Source organism: Nasonia vitripennis, chromosome 1 (genome assembly GCF_009193385.2).
Source record: "Nasonia vitripennis strain AsymCx chromosome 1, Nvit_psr_1.1, whole genome shotgun sequence".
Classification (NCBI taxonomy): domain Eukaryota; kingdom Metazoa; phylum Arthropoda; class Insecta; order Hymenoptera; family Pteromalidae; genus Nasonia; species Nasonia vitripennis.
Window position 1 is genome coordinate 22,345,379 of NC_045757.1, and position 22,822 is coordinate 22,368,200.

Here is a 22,822-nt window from a genome sequence, read left to right on the forward strand (position 1 = left end):
GTTTCGCCTATTTTTAGACTTGCCGAAAAACCGATAACAATCGCGTTGCCGCTTTCGCTTTTTCATCGCTCATCCGCGAAGGAGCAGGGATTTGCTGATACTATATATTTCATTGGTAGGGTGCGGGACTTTTGAAGGAATGAACGGATGAGCGAATAAATGTTTACCCGAGTAGTACAATTCTTATAGTTGTTATGCGATAATTTTTTATTCTTTCGAAAACTTCATTCGTACAATGATATGCAAGGGTTACCTGTATTCCTACGTAAATCGCACGTCTTCGTAGTACGCATTGGCCCTCTTACGTGTTGCACGGCACGTCAAACATGAGTAACGCAGAGATAAATCTGAGTAAACATTCATCATCGACTTCCTGAGAAAAAGTTCAGTATGTCGAACTGTGGCAGGAAGTTCTTTTCAACTAGCCTTTGTACTAAGATCACGAAGAATAAATTATAAATGTCACACGCCGAGCGTAATATAAACAATTACACGCGAATTAGTCGAAAACATCCATAATAATGCATCCCAATTCGTCTCAATGCATTTTCTATGAGTAGCAGAAAAGCATAAAAAGGCAGACGTCGAGAGAAATGTAAAGAGTTCGAAATATGACGCGTGTCTTGAAGCTGGTGTTTCTTACTCTAGGTATGGGCGGTGATTCTGTAACTGAATCAAGCTTCACTTCCTTCTGGAGCTAGATTTTTAATAGTAACAATTCAAGCTTTTAAAAATATCTTGGAAAAGAGCGTTTCGCCATGTCACGAAGCAACAAGTAGTGCGTGCAAGTCCGTGAATTAAAAATTTATTAAAAAACAATACTCGTGCGGTCGTGTGCTAAGTTTTCTGTACTCTCATTCATAATACGCGTGTTCTGATACGTCTAATAGTAAACATGAGTGTGAAATATTCAAGTAATGATGACCTCGTCATCAGAATAATCAGTTTTCATTTACTGATTGCCGACAATCATCGCAAATAATAATCACGAAAAATCTATATGGTCTGATAAATCGTTCATTATAAAATATGCTTCGTTTCAGTTTTACAAGGGACGCCGAATTACGCTGAATTTATCAAAGAGGAAGCTCCTCCTTTTATCTGCATCGATGGAAGCGAGATATCACTGACAAACGTGTGCGACGGTCTGCCTCACTGCGCGGATTCTTCGGACGAGACGACTAAACTGTGTCACCATGTCGTGTATGAAACTATACTTTTTATCAGTTATATAGCATGTGTAAAGTTGGCGTTCTCGTCGATTATACCTGTAATGACCGAATCTTTTCTACAACAAAATGATCGTATGATGTGCGTTTTCAGGTGTCCGGTCGCAACATTCAGATGTGCATACGGAGCGTGCATAGCCCGCAGTGGACGATGCAACGGATTCGTGGATTGTGTGGATGGAAGTGACGAATTGTATTGCGACGATGATTCGGATTGCAGGGATCAGAAATTCCGCTGTCCCACGTCGTCGGAGTGCATTTCGTCCGCTCATGTTTGCGATGGTGATTTGATAATTGATAATTAAATAATCCACATACTTCTATTCTCTAAGTTGTGAAGGGCTACGGTTCAGTAATAAAGTATAGAGTTCGAAATTTTTCCTGCGACCATTCAGGGATCCAGGATTGCGCGGGCGGAGGCGACGAGAACGCGGAAATCTGCAGAGACTACGTCTGCCCGGAGCACGCATTCCAGTGCTCTTACGGCGGCTGCGTGCACCAGGAGGTCGTCTGCGACGGGATCAAGGACTGCATCGACGCTACGGACGAAACCGAGAGCATGTGCGCCGCGGCAAACTGCAAGGCCGAAGATTGCGAAAGATACGCTTGCGGGTATAGAGCACCTTTGATCCGCTTCCCTTTAGTCTCGGAACAAGGCGAAGCGTTCTCGTGAAAATTTCACTTTTTGCAGGTATGACGAGTTCAGCTGCGAAAATGTACGCCAGTGCATCCCGCTGAGCAGACTGTGCGACGGTACGCACCAGTGCAGAGACGCGTCGGACGAAAAGAGCGAAACGTGCAAGAGTAGAAGGTGAGCTCTGCGCCTAAAGCGCTGTCGGCTTATCGGAGAGCAGCCTTGGCGCAACAACGGCTCGATCGATAACGATTCAGCTCGCGAGTACGAAAAATGCTTTATCGCTATTGCGTGGGGATTATTATTACACCTATACATTGCAGAGCTATCGAAGTCGCGGATTGCATAATTATTGCTCAACGTCGTGGTATTTGTATTTTTTTCCCCCTCCTCGGTTCCACGATAAACCCAGCTGTCCCGAGGGCCACTTCCGCTGCGAGTACGGCGCTTGCGTGCCGGAGAGCTCGAGGTGCAACGGGCAAGCCAACTGCCACGACTGGAGCGACGAGGATGAGAAGACCTGCGGCGTGGCGGCCCTGCCGGCGGGGGCCTGTCGCCTGCCGGCCGCGACGCCCGGAACGCACTACGCCGTCAAGGGAAACTGCGAGCGGTGCCGACCCGGGCACGCGGTGCCCGAGTTCACCAGACTCGACTACGGCTGCCACGGGAACGCGAGTCAGCTCGAGGGCCCGAGCAGTGTGCACTGCCAGGCCAATCGCTGGCTGCCTGCCTTGCCGGTCTGCCTCAACGGTCGGTATCGTCAGCTGCCTCTGTTACGTTCTTCGCGCTGGAATTGAATCTCAAGCTAATTTATTGCAGCCGACGACTCGATCAGATGTCCAGTGGTGGTCGCGCCCGGCGCGATCAAGCGCTGCGAGGTAATGTGGGGCCCCGAGGTCGGCTGGACTTCCTGCGAGCAGGCGACTCCGATCGGCACGAGGCTCGCGATGGACTGCCGCGAGTTCTACCAACGCGAGCGCGGCTCGTCGCACATCACTTGCCTGCACGACGGCACCTGGAGCCAGGCTCCCCTGAGCTGCAGGCCCGTCTGCGGAGTCGGATCCTCGAGTTGTGAGTCTACTCGCGGTGCTACATGGCATCGACTTTAGCTTGGCTGAGATAAGGGATGCTGATAATAAATAACAATACTGGAGCCAGCTGATGAAAATTCTCCGTGAACAGCCACCGCGTTGATCGTGAGGGGATGGGAGGCATCGGACGCAGAGCTCTTTCCGTGGCACGCGACGCTCTTTTCCCACGAGAACGGATCGTGGAACTTTTTCTGCGGGGGGACTTTGATCGCCGAAAGCGTCGTCCTCACCGCTGGCCATTGCGTTTGGAAGACCGACCCCAGTACCGTCAGGGTGACTATTTGCCTATAATGCCTCGGCGCATTCGCTATTTCTCGATTGCAATGCCTCCCTCTCTCTCTCTCTCTCTCTCTCTCCCATCAGGTGGTACTGGCGAGCAGGTCGAGCGACTTCGCAAACCGATCCGAGCAGAGTCAAGTGCGGGACGTAGAAAGAATCGAGCTTCAAGATTCCTACCACGACCACGAAGGCAATTACGGCTCCGATTTGGCACTGCTGATCTTGAAGGAGCCAGCCTCGATCAACGCTCGCGTACTGCCTGCCTGCGTTGATTGGTCCAACGAGTACGATATCAATCGGAGAGCCGGGGAGATCGGTTTCATATCGGGTGAGATTTCAGGGACTTCTGCCGCCTTTTCGTCTGACTTTGACTTTTGATCTCCTTTTGATACATAGGTATGGGAGTAACCGAAAACGACACGTTCAGCGCAACCCTGCGCTTGGTGTCGGCCCAGGTGGTAGGCGACTCCGAGTGTCGCGCCAGGGAGACGCGGGACTTCCGCAAATACTTGACGTACACTTCGTTCTGCGCTGGCTGGGCAAACGGTACCGGAGTCTGCAACGGCGATAGCGGCGGTGGCTTTCTACTCCGGCGACCCAATTCCTCCCTATGGGACGTTCACGGCATCGTCTCGCTAAGTCCACGGAGACTCGGCGCCAATTTCTGCGACCCCAATTACTACACCGTTTTCACCAGAGTAAGTGCAGTCGTTTGTGCGGGCGGGCTCAACGCTGTAAAAATGTTTCGCACGAATGAATAATTATAATTTAAGATAAACTTTAAATAATCTCAAATTATTCTACATTTAATCTGGTAGGTGTCAGCATACGTGGACTGGATAAAAGATATAGTACGGTCTATTTCAGTAAGTGAAGCAAGCAAATTTCATGCTAGTTTCTTTCCAAACACGGATAACGTCGAATTCGATTAAACGTTAATATAAAACAAGAACAATATTAATAAATTAAATTTTAAGCAAACATGAATATTTTATTGCTCAACATCTTTTTCTCCTTGCGTTCCAACCGAGACTTTACCATAATAGTACAGTTTCAAAGACCGTCAACGAATAATAATATCAAAAAGCTATCGCACCATTAGTTTTTCTTGGTATCTCTGGGTAAACAATAGGGGTGTGCGAGTACTCGATCGAAAAACTCGACTCGACGAGCTCGAGTCGAGTTCCGGGTCGAGTCAAGTTACTCGAATGTTTCGAACTACTCGAATTTTTCGAACTACTAGTATTTTCCGAGCTACTCGAATTTTTTGAGTTACTCGAGTTTCTCGCACTACTCGAGATTATTTTTTAACCATATATTTATCAAACCACTCGAAATTTTATAATTATATTCACGCATGGCTTTAAGACAGCCTCAGTAAAGCAGGAAGCAATGAAAGTGAGAGCTCATAAAGCTTATAAGTTAAGCTGGTCGTGGCCAAGCCCTATAGAAGTCGCAAAAAACGAACTGCTCTTGCTGTTCTCGTAACTGCAGTTGTGAATCCCAGTTTGAAAAACGCGCTACATTTATGCTCGTCCGCGGGACGGCCTATTTTCAGGGTTACACTGTAAAAAATTTTGTCGTAATATTACTAACCCAGTAGTAAACCAATCCGTTCTACGCCCAGCACAGTAAATTTACAACAGTATAAGTAAATTCACAACGGAATATAGTAATTTTACTATTTTGCGCGCTGTAATTTTACAACGGCGGTAGTATTTTCACACTGAACGCGAGAATCTGACCCCTGTAAAATTACTACGCTAAGAGTAGTAAACTAATCCGACCTACACTGGGCGGAGCAATTTTATTACAAGAAATTGCTAGATTTTTGTAATTTTACGTAGCTGAGAGTAGTAAAATTGCTATACGTGGGGTTGGAACCTTATGTAATTTTAATACATTTTAGTGATTTAAAAAAATCATTTTATAGCACAGTATGGCTAAAATCCGCTGTTAAGTCACGAATAGGCGAGACTTGCGGATTTTAGCAGTCTGTGCTATAAAATTTTATACGATACTCCTGACTTAAATGGTTCAGTTTTACACGGCGCTTAGCGCCCTCGCTACGCTCGGGCACTTATACACGCCGTGCCGAACGTACGACTTATGCCACTAGTTTCGTAATGTACTATTTACAGTATATAGGTTACTATAGGGAGACTTGTTTGACATTTTTGTTTACAATTTAAAATACGCAGTTTTTAGGGCCAGCAATATAACCGGCAGGCCGTGTTCAATGTATTATATACAATGTAACGCAACAATTTTATGTGTGTTTAAATTATGTATGTACCATGTCTATGTGACTTAACAAACACAGGCTCACAGACAAGAGCATGCCCGTGCGATATACATACATTAACTGGGTTCAAAATGGACCTTGCGCCTAAAAAATACTGGCTGATTCTGCATGTGAAAAGGATAAAAAAAGGTATCTATAATTTTTTTGTAAACCTAATAGTTTTTAAATAAAAATAACAATATTGAAAAAATCAATTTTATTTATATTTCTAATTCAAAAACTATTAGGTTTACAAAAAAAAAATATGGATACCTTTTTTTATACTTTTCACATGCAGAATCAGCCAGTATTTTTTTTATTCACTTATGTCTTTTAACAACAAAGTTCAAATTTTGACCAACTTGCTGAGTGATAGAACATTTTTGTAAGTACTCAAAATTCACATTTATTAAATCATATGCCTCATAATACATTAAAAAGTTATAATTTTACTATATTTAATAATATAACATCCAAATATCCAATTATTCAAGGTCGGATAATTTCGAGTAACTCAAAAATTTCGATCTACTCGAGTTTTTCGAGTAATTCGGAAAACTCGAGTAGATCGAAAAATTCGAGTAGCTCGATAAGTTCGGGTACTCAATTTTTTCGAGTACTCGACTCGACCCGACTCGAGTTTTTCGGGTGCTCGCACACCCTTAGTGAAAAACTAATCGGTTCATTACAGCTGACCGATTGTGATTGTATTGACCTCCAAATTAGCTTGACGGCTGCGATACATATTTCAATACTTACTACTTTATTGGAAATTAAGTTGTATTATGTAGGAAAAATTCAAATATGTAGGCTTTATTCTTTGAGGCATAAGTATTATTGAGATGAATCGGAAAATAAAGTAAACACGACTTTTTGTCCATTAAATTCTGTATTAAGCTGGTAGTACATAGCCTTGTTTCACAATTAGAATACAATTTCAGACGCATGTTTCAGTTAAGGTATCTTAGAAAACTTAATCCTATTTTTACATATGTTATCTAAAAAGTACCATGCGCGATGACAAATACGCTGCTGAAATTTGTCTTTAAAAAATTACAAATTGATTCTTGTGTGTAAATCGTGTGTAGTGCTAATTCATGCTAAAATTTTAAAATTAATATCATTTGTTTATGTTCATATCACATTTCGGTAACGTATTATACAGAAATGAAATTCATCCCAATATGCGCTATTGTAGAAATCGTCACATTGAATAGAGAAATCGAAGAGAATGAAATAAATTTTGAATGCTATACTTGAATTTTACAGAATATTTGCCCATTAATAATGCATTGCTTAGTACAAAGTAGTTTTTAATCATACGATAATTATACATACAACTTGTTTAGTCATCACTTTTTTTTATCGCCCCCGGTGCATTATATATCTTTCTTCTATGATGACGTAGCCGTCTTTAGTCTTTCATGTTTTTCTTCTATTTATTTTATATTTATTTATATAACTAGATACTATATATTTTCTAACACTACTAGCATCTTGAGATTACCAATTTGTAATTGTTACTGAATTTTGAAAAGGTAAGACACAAGCTTTGTCAACCCTGAATGCTTGTCAACTATAATGACAAAATAAAGTTCAACGATCTTGTAATTGTAAGTTAGAGATTTTGTATTGAAATAATCGACGGGATTCAATATATATTCCTATGACACTCGCACTTTTAGATGTCATGGCGTGAGTACTATTGAACCAATTACGTATTTACTCGCCATAGCCAAGACTTGCAGATACTTATTGTGCATTGTTAAAATTTTTTTCTTTTTTTTGTAATACAATAAACTACGATTAAAAGACCCAATTAACACATTGTATTTAGCAACAAAAAAAATCAAAATAAGTATATTTGTTGAACGCATAATTTTTTGGGTTTTCTTTACTTTTTATAATTTTAACATACCAAACCATTATTAAATTTTTTTGACATATTTTCAATAGATTTTGGAAGACTTAGCTGTTTAAAAAAGAAATAAGATTTAGAATTAAATATTGTTTATACAAAATATCGTTATACAAAAAAATTGGTGCACCATTATTTCATACTTGTTTATATATTATACATCGACATGTCCGGCATATTATTTTGCTTCTATGTGTTGAATAATGTATTAATACGATTATTAGTAAATTCTTAGTAAATTAGTAAATCCTTTAATAATATTTACTCAGAGTAATCAGACTTTTTTGGGTTGTCAAAAATGGCATCAGTGCTTTTTATTTGGATTTTTAATGTTAATAATTGTATAAAAATGACAAGATCTATCGCCTGACTTCACAATTGTAATCAGGAGCAAGATATTCCCGAAAATAATGTTCTTCTATATATCATGAAAAGTTCTATTAATAAACTGAGAAATAGACCCTTTTCTGTTAATTGTGAAAAGTATTGACATGATATAATTGTTGTTTCAACATCAACTCATGCAAACAAGACCATTGCAAAATTTGAAATAAAAATAATCTTCTGTAGTAATGGATAATTTTTTACGTGCTACTTCATAAGAAAACAGAAAGAATCGTAATATATACAATTTATTTATCTTCATAGCAAATGTATGACGCTTATAGTCTACACAAACGTTAAAATAGAAACGTTCGATAACATTTTGAAAGTCCTAAGTCCTGTACATAGTTTACATCCTACTATAATAGAGCACCTTGCGAAAAAAATTTGAATTTCAATTTATATTTTAATGATTCTTCTATTGATAAAAAATCCAGCTAATTAGATCAATTGATTTTATTTATAAGAATACTTGCAATAGCATAATATACTACAAATAATTCGAACTGCAAATCAAAATCAATTAAGATATGATGAATCATAGATTCCATTTGAGATGAAACTACATCCATTATTTTAATATAATAAAGGAAAATACATCGATAACTATGAACATATATTTGCAGATCAAAAATAATCAAACTAATTTCATACGCACTCTGTAGCTATGAAATGCTTGGTTGTATCAGTGTGATTTATGATTGGCAAAGAGATTGTTTTAGAAAAAAATAAAATATGATCTCCCGTATGCCAATAACTTAAAACCACATATTTTAAAATGTTTGCAATACTGGATTGCATGCTTAGCAAAGAAATATTTCCCCTATAACATACATACTCGGACGTAGATAGTTTGGTTTAAATATGAATATACTTGTCTATAGTCATTAATAGTATTATAGCTCATCGTCACTTGATCCACCGTATATAATAGTAGCGTAAAATGGATGGTTCTGTGCTGTTCTAGTTTTTTAAATTATTTATACTATTCTATAATCGTATATCAAAAAAGATTCAGCATTTCTTGTTAACAAATGATTCCTTATCTAATTAAATTATTATTTAACTTCGTTACATGCAATACGCATTCAAATCTCAACGTACTACGAATGATCCAGAATTAATTAAACTTTATGGCAGCGGCAAAACCAAATGTTAAATTACATTTAAAACTAATAAGCAATACGTGTGTCAAACTTTCCTTTTACGCAATTTTGCTTGTGCTTCTTTAAGCAAAAGATCAAAAGTATTTTCTTCTTCTGGTTTGTATACGTTTCCTCTACTAGTTCCTAACGAATTGCTGGCTGCCCCATCTGCCAAAATAATAATAAAAAAATTATATATCAATCATCAGATTTTTTAATACAAAAAATCAGGTCGTAAACTTACCTAAATCTGCATATTTCACTTTACAAAATGCTCGGCGTCCACCGAAGCACAAATCATATCTAGGCAAAGAAGGATCGTCATTTCCATGTTCAACTGCTTCATAAGCATCATTTTTATAAGCAAATGTTACAAATCCATAATTATGACTGGAAAAAAATGAATTCATTCAATAAAAGGAAAATTAAATTGAACTTGATGTACTGTTATTAATTTAATTTTTGAGCCGAGACTAACCCGCGCTCGCGAAAATGTATGCTAATATCAACGACAGGGCCAAATGCTTCGAATCTTCGTCGTAGCTCAGCTTTTGTAATACCCTCTTTCAATCTACCCACGTAAATTACTCTTCTTTCTTCCACTTGACGCTGTTTTTCTTTTACGTACCATTCATCATATGGGCGTCTGTAAGATGGGGACCTGGTTGAAAAAAGACAAAAATACTTAACAATTTTGAAAAATAACTATTAATATGAATAAGAATAAACTCGGAGAATTCAATTTATATAAGCGAATGATTTATTCAGCTTAATAAATTTATTTCCATACGAGCAACATTTAATTTTCAGCAAAAATGTTAGCAAAAATATTAACGTATATTTATATAAACCATAAGTCATAACACAGCAAAAAGGATCTAAAGGGACAAGAAAACTTTAAAAAAATGTATTCTATTTCGAAAATTAATAGTAAGACTAGAATAGAAAACAACAAAGAACACACTCGATGAGAAAGAAACTCTTAATCTGTATAATTAAAAAGGGTTGCGTGTCAATCACTGAAATTTTGTCAAACGTCATTGTTTACCTCCTCCAATCATTGTAGCCGTGACTACTACCCGAGGAGTGCCGCCTGTGCCTATCATAACTCCGTCTGCGCTCCCGCCTTCCCTTCCTCCGATGACTCGACCATTTAGAACGTCCGAAATTTGAGCGAGACGAGGACCTACAACCGTTATTTACGCCTATTATCAGATCGTTGTTCTAAACTATTACGTACCCAAAATTCACGCGACAACAGCTAAATATCGTTTCATATTAAAAGGCCTATCGCTATAAATGACTAACTAAATAATGAAGTCCACTTATTTAAAAAATACATTTACGTAATCGTATTATTGTACCTACATAATAAAATCAAATATTGGATTCATAAAAACGACCAAATTTTACACAGCACAAAATGATAAATCGTGTAAGTATGTATATATTACCAAAAATATCCTTTTATACTATGCTAAAATTTAAACGAAAAAAACCGCTATCGTCATAAAAAATCTTTCAGTGTCGCTTTATCAGAAAATTAATTTGCTCTATCTTTAACAAAATGTTCACTAGAAGAGTTTATGGCGATGCCTACCTTGAACAGCTAGAGTATCGCGATGACCTGGACCGAGACCTGGAGCTCCTGGACCTCGAACTCCTGGATCTTCTTGATGAAGCCGAGCTATACATAGATCGTGATCTTGATCTTGACCTTGACCTTGACCTAGACCTGGACCTGGATCTGGAGCGTGACCGAGACGACCAGCTGCTACTTGAGCTTACTGAGCTGCGCCGGTGACTAATTCTTCTGCGTCTTGTTTGGCGACATGCGCGGGATCTGCTCCGGCTACGCGATCTGCTTCTATCCGAACTGGAACTTCTGCTACGACTTCTGCTTCTGCTACGACTTCTACTGCGACTACGGTTATTTCGGGTTTTCGCCCTGCTGCTGCGACTGCGGCTCCTACTTCTACTGCGACTTGCTGCACGACGTAAACTTCGTGCACCACCACGACTGCTACGGCTACGACTTCTGGAACGTGAGCGGGATGAGCCCGGGGAAGCGCGATTACGTCTATAATTGCGGTGCTTCCGGTCTCGTAGACGGTTTATACTGAAAAACATTATTGGTTTTATATATTGAACATTAAACTTGATTAATCATTAATCATCAATTATCATTAACAATGATAAAATATTTCTAGAAATACATTTAACATGAGACCATTAAATGCTTCGACATACCTCATGGAAGCATTTTCTTCTTCATTTTGTCTTTCGGCATTAGCATTGCTTACTGGAATTTTATTACTTGCATTGTCATTGCTCACAGCCTGGTCATCTACAATTTCACCAACCTCAAGTTGATCGTCCGTTACCATGTTTTCGACTGCATCCTTCGTTGCTATCTGAACGTTAAGATTAACATTGCTGTTAACAACCGCTTTTTTAGCAATCTGTTGCTCTTGCATTATTTGTTCCTTTTGCTTTTGTTCGGGCACTTGTTCAGCTACCGCTTCAGGTACCTGACCCGGTGTTTTCTGTTCTTCCTGCTCCTCGTCTTCTTCATCTTCGTAAACTATTCCGAAAACAGTCTCCGTAGTTTGCATACCCCTATCTCTAGTCGGACGCTTCGGCTTGAGCTTTTCTTCTTCGACTTCGGCTTTCGGCTTCAGTACTGACACGATCTCTCTCTCGGACCAAACAGGATTCTCAAGGTCATCGTTGATAGGTTCTGTGTTAGTGGAGGCATGGTGAATATAAAGTAAAGTCATTGGCTGTATCGGCGAATTTGTACGACTTCCATCACTTCGGTTCTGCTCGCGACGACTCCGGTACTCGGCAAGATTCAGTTTCCTGCGCGGCGGCTTCTTCTTTGTCTCTTCAGGTAGCTCAATTTCAGCCGTGTCCTGCACGATTATATTCTGTACCTGATCATTCGAGCTGTTTGTTGTAGTAACAATCGATTCCTTGAGATTGCTGCCGAAAATTTTCTGAGGAGTAGTGGCCACCGGTGGTTTCTTCAGCACTGACACCATTTGCTTAGGCTTATGATTGTCAAGAGACTTGGTTTTAGTGAGCACACCCTTGCGAAGTTGAAGTATGCTTGTGGCCAACGCAGATTGTATCTTCATCTCATAAACGGGTTTTACAGAGTTGGTTGTTGGAGGTTTATTTATCAACGACACTTTATTGATGCTATCCAAGATACTGCCGTGGGCAGGGTTCTTCTTAAGTTCCTTCGACTCCTTTGACGGTGGAGTGTCCTGCAGCAAGGATTTCTTTACCTTAGACGCTGGAGTCTGCTCCTCGCTTGCATCACTGACATCGCCCGACTCAAGACCACTGTCCTTCTTTGAACTGCTATCCGTCCAGTTGTTCTTCCTGGTTGCTGCGCTGGTCTTGTGGTTAGTGGACTTGAGGTGCTCTGCACCACCTTTACCATAACAACCATTTTTTTCTTTACTAGACTCTTGCTTAACGGGAGTGAGTTGTTCGCTGTCGCTAGATTGCCTATCGTACTCACTGTTACTATCGCAGCTGTTGCTGCTACTGCTCATCATCGAGTTGGAGTTGCTGCAGTAGTCGTGGTCCAATTGTACCGATCCGTCAACCCTTACGCCGGAATTACTGTTGTTCGTAACCTAAAATAAGCATAAAAATTAATACAGAATTCAGTAACAAACATGCATCAACAAGTTTTTTTTTTCAATTTTAATTTCTCAGCATTTATTTATAGAATTTAAGTGTAAGAAACTCTTTTCTACTTTAGAAAGGCACGTATGTCAAACATTTTTAACACTACATAGCAAATCTTTAATTTAAAAAAAAAAATACTGGCGCATAATAATTTAGGTATTTAATAGTTATTAAAAGTTATTAAGTGGTTAATATTAATATATCATTATTTTAATTAAATATAGTGAAGAAAATCATTGGCAATAAATAGAAATATTTGTATTTAAATTGTTGCAGATGATACTCATGGCGTTCAACAATTGGGTTAAAAGCTATAAATTAGTAATTCAATTTCCTCTATGAGTTTTTGATGTGCAAAATGTATGCGCAATATGATTTGTACTTGCACACAACGGACATCTACATGAGTAATCACTCGTTAAAGAATTGCTGGTTTTGAGCACTATTATCGATCTGTACTTATTAATAGAATTGCAAGTTTTTACGTTCAGATTTTTTGGCTTGCTATCGTATAGAATTTTTTCAATGTATGATAAATAGTCTTACTAGTTTTAGTAACTTATTCCTTGAGAGAGTAGCTGCGGCCTCTTGCATCCTGGTTCCATTGTTTCGTGTTCCGATTTTGGTGTTGGGAATCGCAGGTATAACTGATATCATCTTTTTACGACCAGAAGATGCCTATACAGTTACGCATTTTGTTAAGTATAAACTGTTTTACAGAAAAAATAGGAGACAACTAAAAACATTATGTAAATCACCTTTATCCTATCTATTACTTCTTTTGGTAGAGAGTCACGAATGTCTTGATGGAACTTTGAATCTTGTGAATCGGTCGACTTCTTCAATAAAGTTACTTGGGACTTATTTACAATGAACTTTGACGAAGATTTCTTGGAAGACGCCTGTGAAAGTTGTGTTTTGTCAGGAATTTCTGAGGAGATTGCGGCAGCTTCCGTAGCTTCAAATTGTTCTAAAAGGCTCTTGACATCACCAGCTTCCAATGCTATAAAAATGCAGTAACATAATTAAATATCACGCATAACAGAACAACTTGTTTTAAGTAACAGAACGGTATTTACCAGGTGCTTTTTTAGATATTGAGGGAACAGTAGTTGAATTACTTTCTTTTATAATCTCATCAGATTTTAAGTCTTTTTTCAATTTTTTGGGAATCTTTCCAACAAAATCAGGCGCTTCTTTACCAGATTTGCGACTTCTCTTACTTGGAACTTCTTCCTTATGTTTTTTACTATGTTTTTTTTTACTACTCTTTGCACAGTCCAGTTCTTCTGTTGGTGATGGAATTTCTGGAATTGGTTCATTCTCGAAGTCAGACAATAATTCTTCTTTGACTTCAATTGGTTCTTGCTTAGTTTTAATAACTTTTTTACCTAAAGTATAATGAAAATAACGTTTTAGAGAAATAAATACTAAATAACATAAGAATAACATACTTTCACCAATTTAATTATTTCAATTCATAAATTATTAATGGACAATTTGTAAATTTATACATGTAATTTTACTTTCGCTTATAACTTGGCACACAATCACAATTAAAACCAAATGCAAGCCTTTAGTATTGTCTTTACAAATTGTATTAACTGCATTGTATAATTTATTTCCTAGTATGAATAAAATTGATTTAAGCGCTAAACAACGACGCTGCAAAGGTGATATGCAGGTATGCAATAGGAAGGAAAGTATTAATGCACCATACAAAATTATAAAAATAAAAATTTGATCACAAACAAATAAAATTACTTAAACAAAAATTGGGTTCACGATGTAATAATGCTCCACACACAAATAAATAAATAAATTAAAAACGTTGATAAAAAAAAAACTTTGCATTCAAACAAACCTAAACTTTTGGAATTATTTTCTTTGGACGTAGTAGTCGCATGTCGTCTTCTGACATGCATGAAGTCTACAATGGGGTTTACATCCTCGACTGAATCTAGTCCTACAACATCTATGCAAAGGATAAAGAGTTAATAGCAGGAGTAAGTGGTTATGAAAAAACGTTCCAAAACTTTAACATCTGTCAAGCGTTAGTCACAGAAACTGAATGGCACTCTTGTGAAAAGCTACTGAGCAAGCTGATCAATAGAGGATTAACATTTATTTACAGTATTGTTAAAATTATAATTTACCTATTTCTTTTTCACTTTGATCAGACTCAGATACACGTGGAGATTCATACTGATCAACATGAAATTTGACAGGACTTAATTTGTGACTTTGTTTTTGTGGCTGTTCCAACTTTACAGGACTCTTCAAAATATTATTTGCAGATTTTTCTATATCTTCAAAAATGTCCTTAGCCAAGTCTTCATTTATGTGCAATCCCATATCTAAATTGATATCCTCTTCGATTTCTGAAGCCTGAGCAAAAACGGTAATCGTTACAACAAATATACTAAAAAAAACTTAAAATAAAATTTTGCTTGCTAACCTGTAAGTACCCAATGTGTTCTTGCCAATCGGTGAGTACTTTTGCAAAGTCTTCTTTGATATTTTCCATCTTTGGAATAACCCCAGAAACACCTGAGACCGGCAATACTGCAAGGTCTCCATTGAGCCTGCACAAAAAAAAATAAAATGTTCACAGTTATTTTTTATATTTAAGGATAAGTATACAAATTGATCTTTGGCTTACTCTTGTTCGGTTTCCCATAATGCATCATTTGAATCAAATCCTAAGCTTTCTACATAATCAAAATCACTATCAACTATTTGTGCTAATGAACTTTGCGATTCACCCAGTAGATTGTGCTACAGAATCGTTAAAAACGTCATTATATCATATAATGAAAATTCATTTGAAGCAAACCAATAAATCTTGCACAAATACAGTATTTACCTGATGGTCCAAGGATAATGAGAAATCTGAAAAGTGTTCCTCATCGTGGAAATTGAGAAATCCAGCTTCCATGTCACAAATGCACTATCAAAATAAACTCAATTTTGGATCCAGTTTTCTGAAATCGAATTTCTTAAATTAGTTAAATAATGAATAAATTATTATTGAATGTTTATTCTTAGACTCGATTAAATTTTAATTAGCTTTTCGTCTCTTATTGAATTTCTTGTGTATATCATAGAAGGATGTGACAAGAACATATCAATGATCGTGTCACCTGAGGTAAATGACTGCCATAGGTCAACTTAGATTCTCTTCTTTGATAGGAGTATATATATGAAAAGAAACAACGAAAGAAAAAAGCTTTCAGTTAGCCTTGATTTAAGAAAGTCAGAATACTAAGTGTTTTAAAGTAAAATACAAACACACATATTTGATGAAAATAGAATTGAAAGTTTTTAATTCAATAATAAATAAAAACAAAACAAAACAATAAAACAATAATACTAGTTAGTTCAGTATTACAAAATTTCAAGTGATTTGCGCTCATTATTGGCGGCATCATAGATAATCAACAAACGGACCACGTCCAGTCCACGTGTTTCTGATGTGTACGTATGTATTGAACATACATAGATATGCAGAACAATGCCAAAGAATATGTATACATTTTCGTGTTATGCTGCACCCGTCGTTTGAATTCGACAACTCTGACATTGTTATTGTCACAAAAACTGAAAAAAAAATGAGCCCAAAAGTGTACAAGCAACGAATATAGACTTGGTATAGAATAAAGATCACGGGTTAAATTGAAGGTACGAAAACTTGGGGGACAGGTATAGTGCGTTATAGGTCTCTCATATGGCGGCGTCAATACAGACCGTCCGTCTATACCAAGTCTATATTCGTTGGTACAAGTGAGCGCAGAGAAGAAACCATAGGCGGAGCATTGGCAATCTAACCAACATAAACACAGCAGTCTTCAGTTCCGCGTTCGAGCGGCTTTTGCAATCGAGCCATGCGTCTAAAAAGCGGTAGCTATAACATATCTGGAGGAACGATCTACCATGCTGATAAACAATGATAAACTTCGGGCAAACGAAGGTCGAGAGACACGAGCACGAGTCACGCGCGGTCTGAGAAGAAAAAAAACCCTTATCGCCGCGAATTACCGAGCGAATGTTCAGCCCCTGAAGAGGACGCCTCCGAGGAATTAACGCGAGAAATTCGAGCAATTGCGCTCGCGTAAAAGCAGCAACAATCTCGGTCGCAAACACGCGATACGCATATGCCTCCACCATGTGGTCGGCTTGGAGGTTATGTCGTCGCCGCCGCGCAGCCCGCAGTACACGCGTGTGGCCTGATCGCAGTCGGGACAAGTCGCGCGCGTTCCACGCTGTAGATATGCATACCTGAGAAAGCTTTGCTCCGGGGGATGAGGACGACACCGACGAGGAACCACAGCGGTACGTACAGAGGACAAGGATAACCTCACCGGCTAGCAGCGGGCGGGTACAGGAGCAACAGCGGCGGCGTCGAGGTCATGTACACATGCACAATGGGCATACACTGCACGCGCGCGCGGTTTCCGAGAATATTTTTACTTGTCGCACCTTGCGCTGTATGCTGTTCGAAGAAAAGTACAGCTGCTCCGACACTTACGTAAGGACGCGCGCGAGAAATTCGACTCTTGGAGTTTCGGCAAACGTAGGTAGGTATGTGCGTATACACTATACGGACACTGAACGGACACTGAGAATGTATATGTACGCAGGGCAGAATGGGGCACGCGCGCGCACGATGCTCCGATGCCTTATTCTTGCGAATCACACTTCGAACCGTGCTGCTGTAACACGCGGCGACTGCGAGGAGGCAGACTGGCAGACCCTTGGCCTGGCCGTTTTTCGTCGTTCCCCGTTCCCGCTCCCACTTCTCTCTCACTCTCTCTCTCTCTCTCTCTCTCTCTCTCTCTCTCCCACACACGGCTCCTCCTGGCCGTGTTCGTGTGCCGTATATAGGTGTATACGTTTGGTGTGCGTGTGTGTGTATAGAGGTGCTCCGGGAGACTGAGCGCGTGCTCTTTTTATCAGGGAGCCTATAATACCGAATTTCCCTCTTAGGTGCGGTATTCTGGCTCCGTTACACATCCGACTGACTGCTTTTCTTTTTTCATTTTTTACTGGCATCGAGCCTAACTCAAACATATTCGCGTTCCCTATCAATCCGGCCCCGTGCTTAGAATTTATTAGGCCTACTTATTTGAAAGGTACGCCTCACCTTGCCTTTCATTTCGTGCGCGCTCAATGTCAATGCCTGAGACTCGCTACAGGTTATTCTCAAAATATTTAATTTTTACCCCCGCCTAGATTAAATTCGAGCAATTCGGTGCGGCATATCTAGATAACTCCGATCTCCGATGGATAGCCTCGCGTTGAAGTGAGCTCGACGTCGAAGAAAGCGTCGATCGAGCATGAAAATTCAAAGATATTTTTCAGTTTGTCGTAGAGACACCTTTACTGCAATCTCAATGGTATGGCGTGTATCGAGTTACCTGCAACTATATACTGTATTAAATTACTCTTTCTCGTTTCCTTTCTTTCCTCTGACGCGACGCCTCTCCTCTTATTCTCTCAGCCTCTTTCTTCCGCGTGCTCCGAATCGTTCTCTTTATTCATACGCAAATTGGCCTGCGTTCATCATTTTTCAGATCTATTTTCGAATATGCGCGCTGTTTTTTCTCCGCCTCGACCTGCATCGTCCCCGAAAACGCACTGTCATCTTTTGTTAATATTTAGGCGAAAGCTGATCGGAATCAATATGACCGCAGCTATTCTTACCTACTGCCTACCTAAAAGACATGAATTTATAATATTCGCTGCAACTCAGTCGGCATTTTCAAGACCGAGTCAAACCGACATATTTTGGAATGCAAAAAATAATTCGGATTTATATCACTTTCCACGCGTCGGGAAACCACAGTTCGGGACTTTGAAAGAACGCTGCCGACACCTACACAATTCACGTCCACGCAAAGTCGCGAGCGCGCGCGACCGGCGAAGGTTGTTGGCACACGTAGCGAACCGCAGAGGAGGGAGAACGCGCGAATATTCCGCCCGTAAGCGTAAGGTGAATGTCCCAGTTTTAGACAATGCGCCAATGGCCGATCAATTTTTAGATCCGTCAGCCACGCGGTAAAAATCATTTTTTGGGTACAATGGCTGAGAATTTGTTTCACTGTCATTAATATTAATGGGCGTATATTGTTCGAAGGATTTTCTTATATCCCGCTAACGACGTTGAAGAACAGATTTTGAAAACTTGATTAAATTTTATTCTAAAAAGAATTTATTGATTGGTTACACAGACCAATTGCTCGTACCTGCTGAATGTATAGATCAATGTTTTTGATAAGCCGGCGAGTATCGCGTTTATTATAGATATTATCATGATCTATCTAACCACACCTTCACACATCCTATTTTCTAATCATACAATAATATATTTTTGCAATAATTTTGCTATCAACAATATACGGATGGTCTGCAACGTAAAGTCGATAGCAATGGAATGAAATTTTTACTTTTATATACCCCCACTTTAAATCCACTGTGGGATCATCGACTGCTGCTCTAGGAAGTAACAGATTATAATTATATTCTTCGTGGTTCATGGTCAAGCAGCTTAACGTGTATTTCAAGATCCTATATTTATAAACTTCTTATATTCACCATCGCAATGACGTACGTGGAAATTAATTCGAATACGTTTTCTATAATCAAAATGCGAATAATTAGGAAAAAGCTTGTTATGCAATATTTTTTCATGAAAGCCGAATAATCCGAATGAAAATAATGTTTTATTTACAAGTCACCAATCGTACAAAGCGCAATAGTCCAACATCTATGACCTATAATCACTGTACTCTGCGTCGTCAGTGTTCAATTAAAATAACGTAAGAATAGCGAACAGCAATCGAAATGTGTCAATAGCCCGTACGTTTATTTAATGAAATATGTACGCCTATATCGTACTCTGGTAATCTCAAACGTTATTTTTACGCTCATCTGTGTGGGAGTATACAAAGTACAGTCGACATGGAAGCTTTATCAATAAGACGTTAATGTTTCTTGGTAATTTTTGTGTATGCCCACTTAATTTGATATTTGATATTTCATTTGTTTTTCGCAATAGAAAAGAATCTCTTCAAAGCAAAGTTGTGATACTTCACAGAACCATAATAATTTTCAGCGAGTGTTTAAGAATCAAACCAATTTGGCTATATTTACATTTCGAAAATGAAGATACGCTGCAATGAATAAGCCACCGCTCCGAAGCGATTCCATCAGCTCTAGCGAGAATTCGTATCGATGACTTATACTGCGGTTATATCTCGCGGGCTGAATAGTTGTGCAGCTGCGCAAGAGAAAAGTTTACCCTAACGTCGCGATCGCGCACGGGTCGCTCACACGTCTGCAGCGTCGAACACATGCACATTTGAGCATACAGTGCACGGAACGCTCGTAATAACAATGAAAGTAGACCGAAAGAATTTGAGCCGAATCTACGTCGCGATACGATGGCGACGGCGAGTAAGTCACTTTTTACACGATAAATAATACTCGAAAGAGTAACGATCGATTACAATCAAAACAATGTGTGACTCATCATACGCGTGACTGTCGGTTTTCATATAGATAAAATGCTGTGAACTCCGATTATAATCTATGACTTATTGCGACGTTTTTGAGGAAAACTCGAATAAAATTCATTGCTGAATCTCATACGTGCACTGCAGAAGAGAGTACGCAAAGCATTGCCAATCTTTTAAACTTGAATCTCTTTTAATGAAGAAACAACAAAAGATTTCAGCAGAACCGATTACTTGCACAATTCTACGAAAAAAACTTTAAACTCCCCTCGCATCTGGGCTGCAGACTGAGCAGCGACTTTCGACTCACGTAACCCTGCGCGCCGGTATAGAGAGAGAGAGTGTGAGAGAGAGAGAGAGAGAGAGAGAGAGAGAGAGAGAGAGAGAGAGAGATAGGTATTATACCGCGCAGATTTTATTCCGACCGACTGCTCGGGCGAAGAAAAACAGCCAGATAAACGTTTTTTTCCAGCGGCGCGGCGAAAGAAAAAATACCAAGCGCGCTCTCAGTGTTTGCGTGTTTATGCGCAACCCGCGCGAGAAATTCGAAGACGTCGGCGGGAAAGTGGAGCGATGCCACACCTCGAACCGTCGATTCGCGCATTAATAATCGGACGAAAAAGCAAAAGAGAGGCAAATGCAAGCAGAGGAAAATCCCGCGCGAAAATCCGCAGAACAGCAGGTGGCCGGGAACGAGTATTATATTATGGACTCGTTCCGTGGCCTGCGCGCCCGCCCTGTCTCCCTTGCTCCCCCTTTTTCCTTTCTCTCTCGCCTTTCTTTTGCTCTCCGCGCATCTCATCTCTTCGGCTGCACCACGTATACTTACAAGATATTTACAATCTACACACGTATATAGGAGCTGCGAGAGAAGGAGGAGCCGAATCGCGCTGCGGCTGACGAGGGTGTGTGTGTGTATATATACCTGTCCACCGAAAACGGGTTCGAACATCGGCACGTTATTAGAAAATTCGATGCTCCGGGGCAGGAAATCCGCGTGCAAGCTAACGAGGCCGGATCTGCTTTGCATGCTCGACACGAATACGCGTATATGCTTTCGTTGAGATTACGAAACGGTCAAACTGCGAGATGGACTGGTCGTCGCTTTTGGAGCAACGATTTCGCTGTATGCATTAATGTCCTTACAGCTGAACGGGGTAAGACGATGCCCAAACTACTCGCGAACTCGTCAGCAAAGAAATTCAACGCTGTCCACGCGTACTTTCTGCGTATACTGCAGGTAAAATCCACGCTCATCCACGAAGAAGGCAACCCTAACCTCAAACTCGTCCACAGAAACTTCCACGTCTCCTCAGCTTGCTTCGCCGACAGCGAAGGAATTCGAGTAAATTCGAGTAAAGCTGAACCAGCTCGATGATGACGTGCACGCGACGCTGTCCGTTCCTTCTTAATACGCGACATTCAAATTCCAAGGGATTTACGGCAGCTGGGACTTTGGAAAGTCCTAATGTGGGGCAACAATCTCCTTCGAAGCGCGCAAAATCATACTCGCGAGGAAAGTTCCCGCGACAGTTGTCATTCGATAAATCACGGCTGCCCAGACTTACAAGCGGCCCCGGCGAAGAGTTGACGCGGGAGAGGAGCTGCTGAACTCGCAAAGCCTCCCGAAGAGTTCTCCGAAGGCAGGGGGAGCGAGAGGGGAGCGATTGAGAAAAAGGTCGGCACGCGGTCGGCTGCGTGTCGCATAATACGTATATATTTTTACGGCGCCGAGAGACAAAGAGAGAAGAGCGAGACTTATATACGCGCGGCCGGTCGTCTACATATTTAGCTCGGAATCTTCGTGTATAAATAAAACGTGCGCGGCGGCTCACGTAATCGAGCCAGAGAGCCGCCGCGGAGCCAAAAGCAAAACGATGAGTATATGCGGCGAGTATGATGGGGAAGCCGCTCGAGGACGACGTGCTGTCTCCCAGATCCGTTCCAGGAGGCACCCTGCAGGCTCGGTTATAAACTTGGACACTCACGTGCTATATCGCGGAGATCGACGTGGAGAGGATGAGTCGCCGCGAGCGCCGATGGAATGTCGCTCTCTGCTGATGATGTGCTGCGGGAAGAAGGTCGTCGCGCGCGCTCAAAGTGTGCCGCCCCCTTCTATTCTGGCTGTCTGCGTGGATCTGCGGCGGCTCAGCACGCACTGATTGCTTATCTCTCTCTCACTCTCTCTTCGCAAACTGCACTTCGCGTGCTGAGCACTCAAACTTAATGTACCTGAGCTGAGCCGATGGCTCTAGTTCACACTCGCGCGGCTGCAGGAGCACGGTTTTCTCTCGCGCACCGTTCACAGAGTGTTCACACCACACGCAGCGCGCACGACAGTCTCCGTCTTTATCCCGGCACACGCGCGATATCGACAGTGTATACGTATACTCTGTGCGCGATTCTGCGGCTGATGATGCTCACTATGATTATCTGCGTGTCGCACGGCTGCGACCGGATCACTGATTCACTGCGCGCGAGTCTGAATTTTTCGACCGAGCGAGAGAGAGAGAGAGAGAGAGAGAGCGAGAGAGCGAGAGAGAGAGAGAGCAGCTGATGATGGGTGGAGCGCCCACGAGAGGCCACTTTTAAAGGCTGCCGGGTGGCGGGTTTTTTCGATCTACCTACCGATGTCTGTC

At 40.6% G+C, this 22,822-nt stretch overlaps 2 protein-coding genes across 9 annotated transcripts; one reads left to right on the plus strand and one right to left on the minus strand.

The window, feature by feature from the left end:
- Positions 1–603: 603 nt before the first annotated feature.
- On the plus strand, positions 604–4,219 carry LOC100115863 (modular serine protease). Its single transcript, XM_008204159.2, has 11 exons — positions 604–648; positions 1,044–1,203; positions 1,324–1,511; positions 1,625–1,841; positions 1,921–2,040; positions 2,276–2,613; positions 2,683–2,934; positions 3,046–3,227; positions 3,318–3,561; positions 3,630–3,931; positions 4,052–4,219. The coding sequence occupies exons 1-11, from the start codon at positions 612–614 to the stop codon at positions 4,163–4,165; spliced, it is 2,154 nt and encodes a 717-aa protein (XP_008202381.1). The 5' UTR covers positions 604–611; the 3' UTR covers positions 4,166–4,219.
- A 2,168-nt stretch (positions 4,220–6,387) lies between these two features.
- LOC100115904 (NK-tumor recognition protein) lies at positions 6,388–22,647 on the minus strand. 8 transcript variants are annotated; one of them, XM_031928452.2, is made up of 16 exons: positions 16,948–17,463; positions 15,536–15,653; positions 15,332–15,447; positions 15,128–15,254; positions 14,826–15,057; positions 14,534–14,644; positions 13,749–14,060; positions 13,428–13,672; positions 13,216–13,347; positions 12,497–12,614; positions 11,215–12,406; positions 10,565–11,083; positions 10,013–10,150; positions 9,443–9,625; positions 9,209–9,354; positions 6,388–9,132 (listed from the first exon to the last, which is right to left on the minus strand). In XM_031928452.2, the coding sequence occupies exons 2-16, from the start codon at positions 15,605–15,607 to the stop codon at positions 9,011–9,013; spliced, it is 3,765 nt and encodes a 1,254-aa protein (XP_031784312.1). In that variant the 5' UTR covers positions 15,608–15,653; positions 16,948–17,463; the 3' UTR covers positions 6,388–9,010. The 8 variants fall into 8 exon arrangements, with proteins under 8 accessions (XP_031784312.1, XP_031784309.1, XP_032458078.1 ...); XM_031928449.2 differs by lacking the exon at positions 16,948–17,463 and adding an exon at positions 22,172–22,566 and having other exon boundaries at positions 11,215–12,614; XM_032602187.1 differs by lacking the exon at positions 14,534–14,644.
- Between the last annotated feature and the right edge of the window lie 175 nt (positions 22,648–22,822).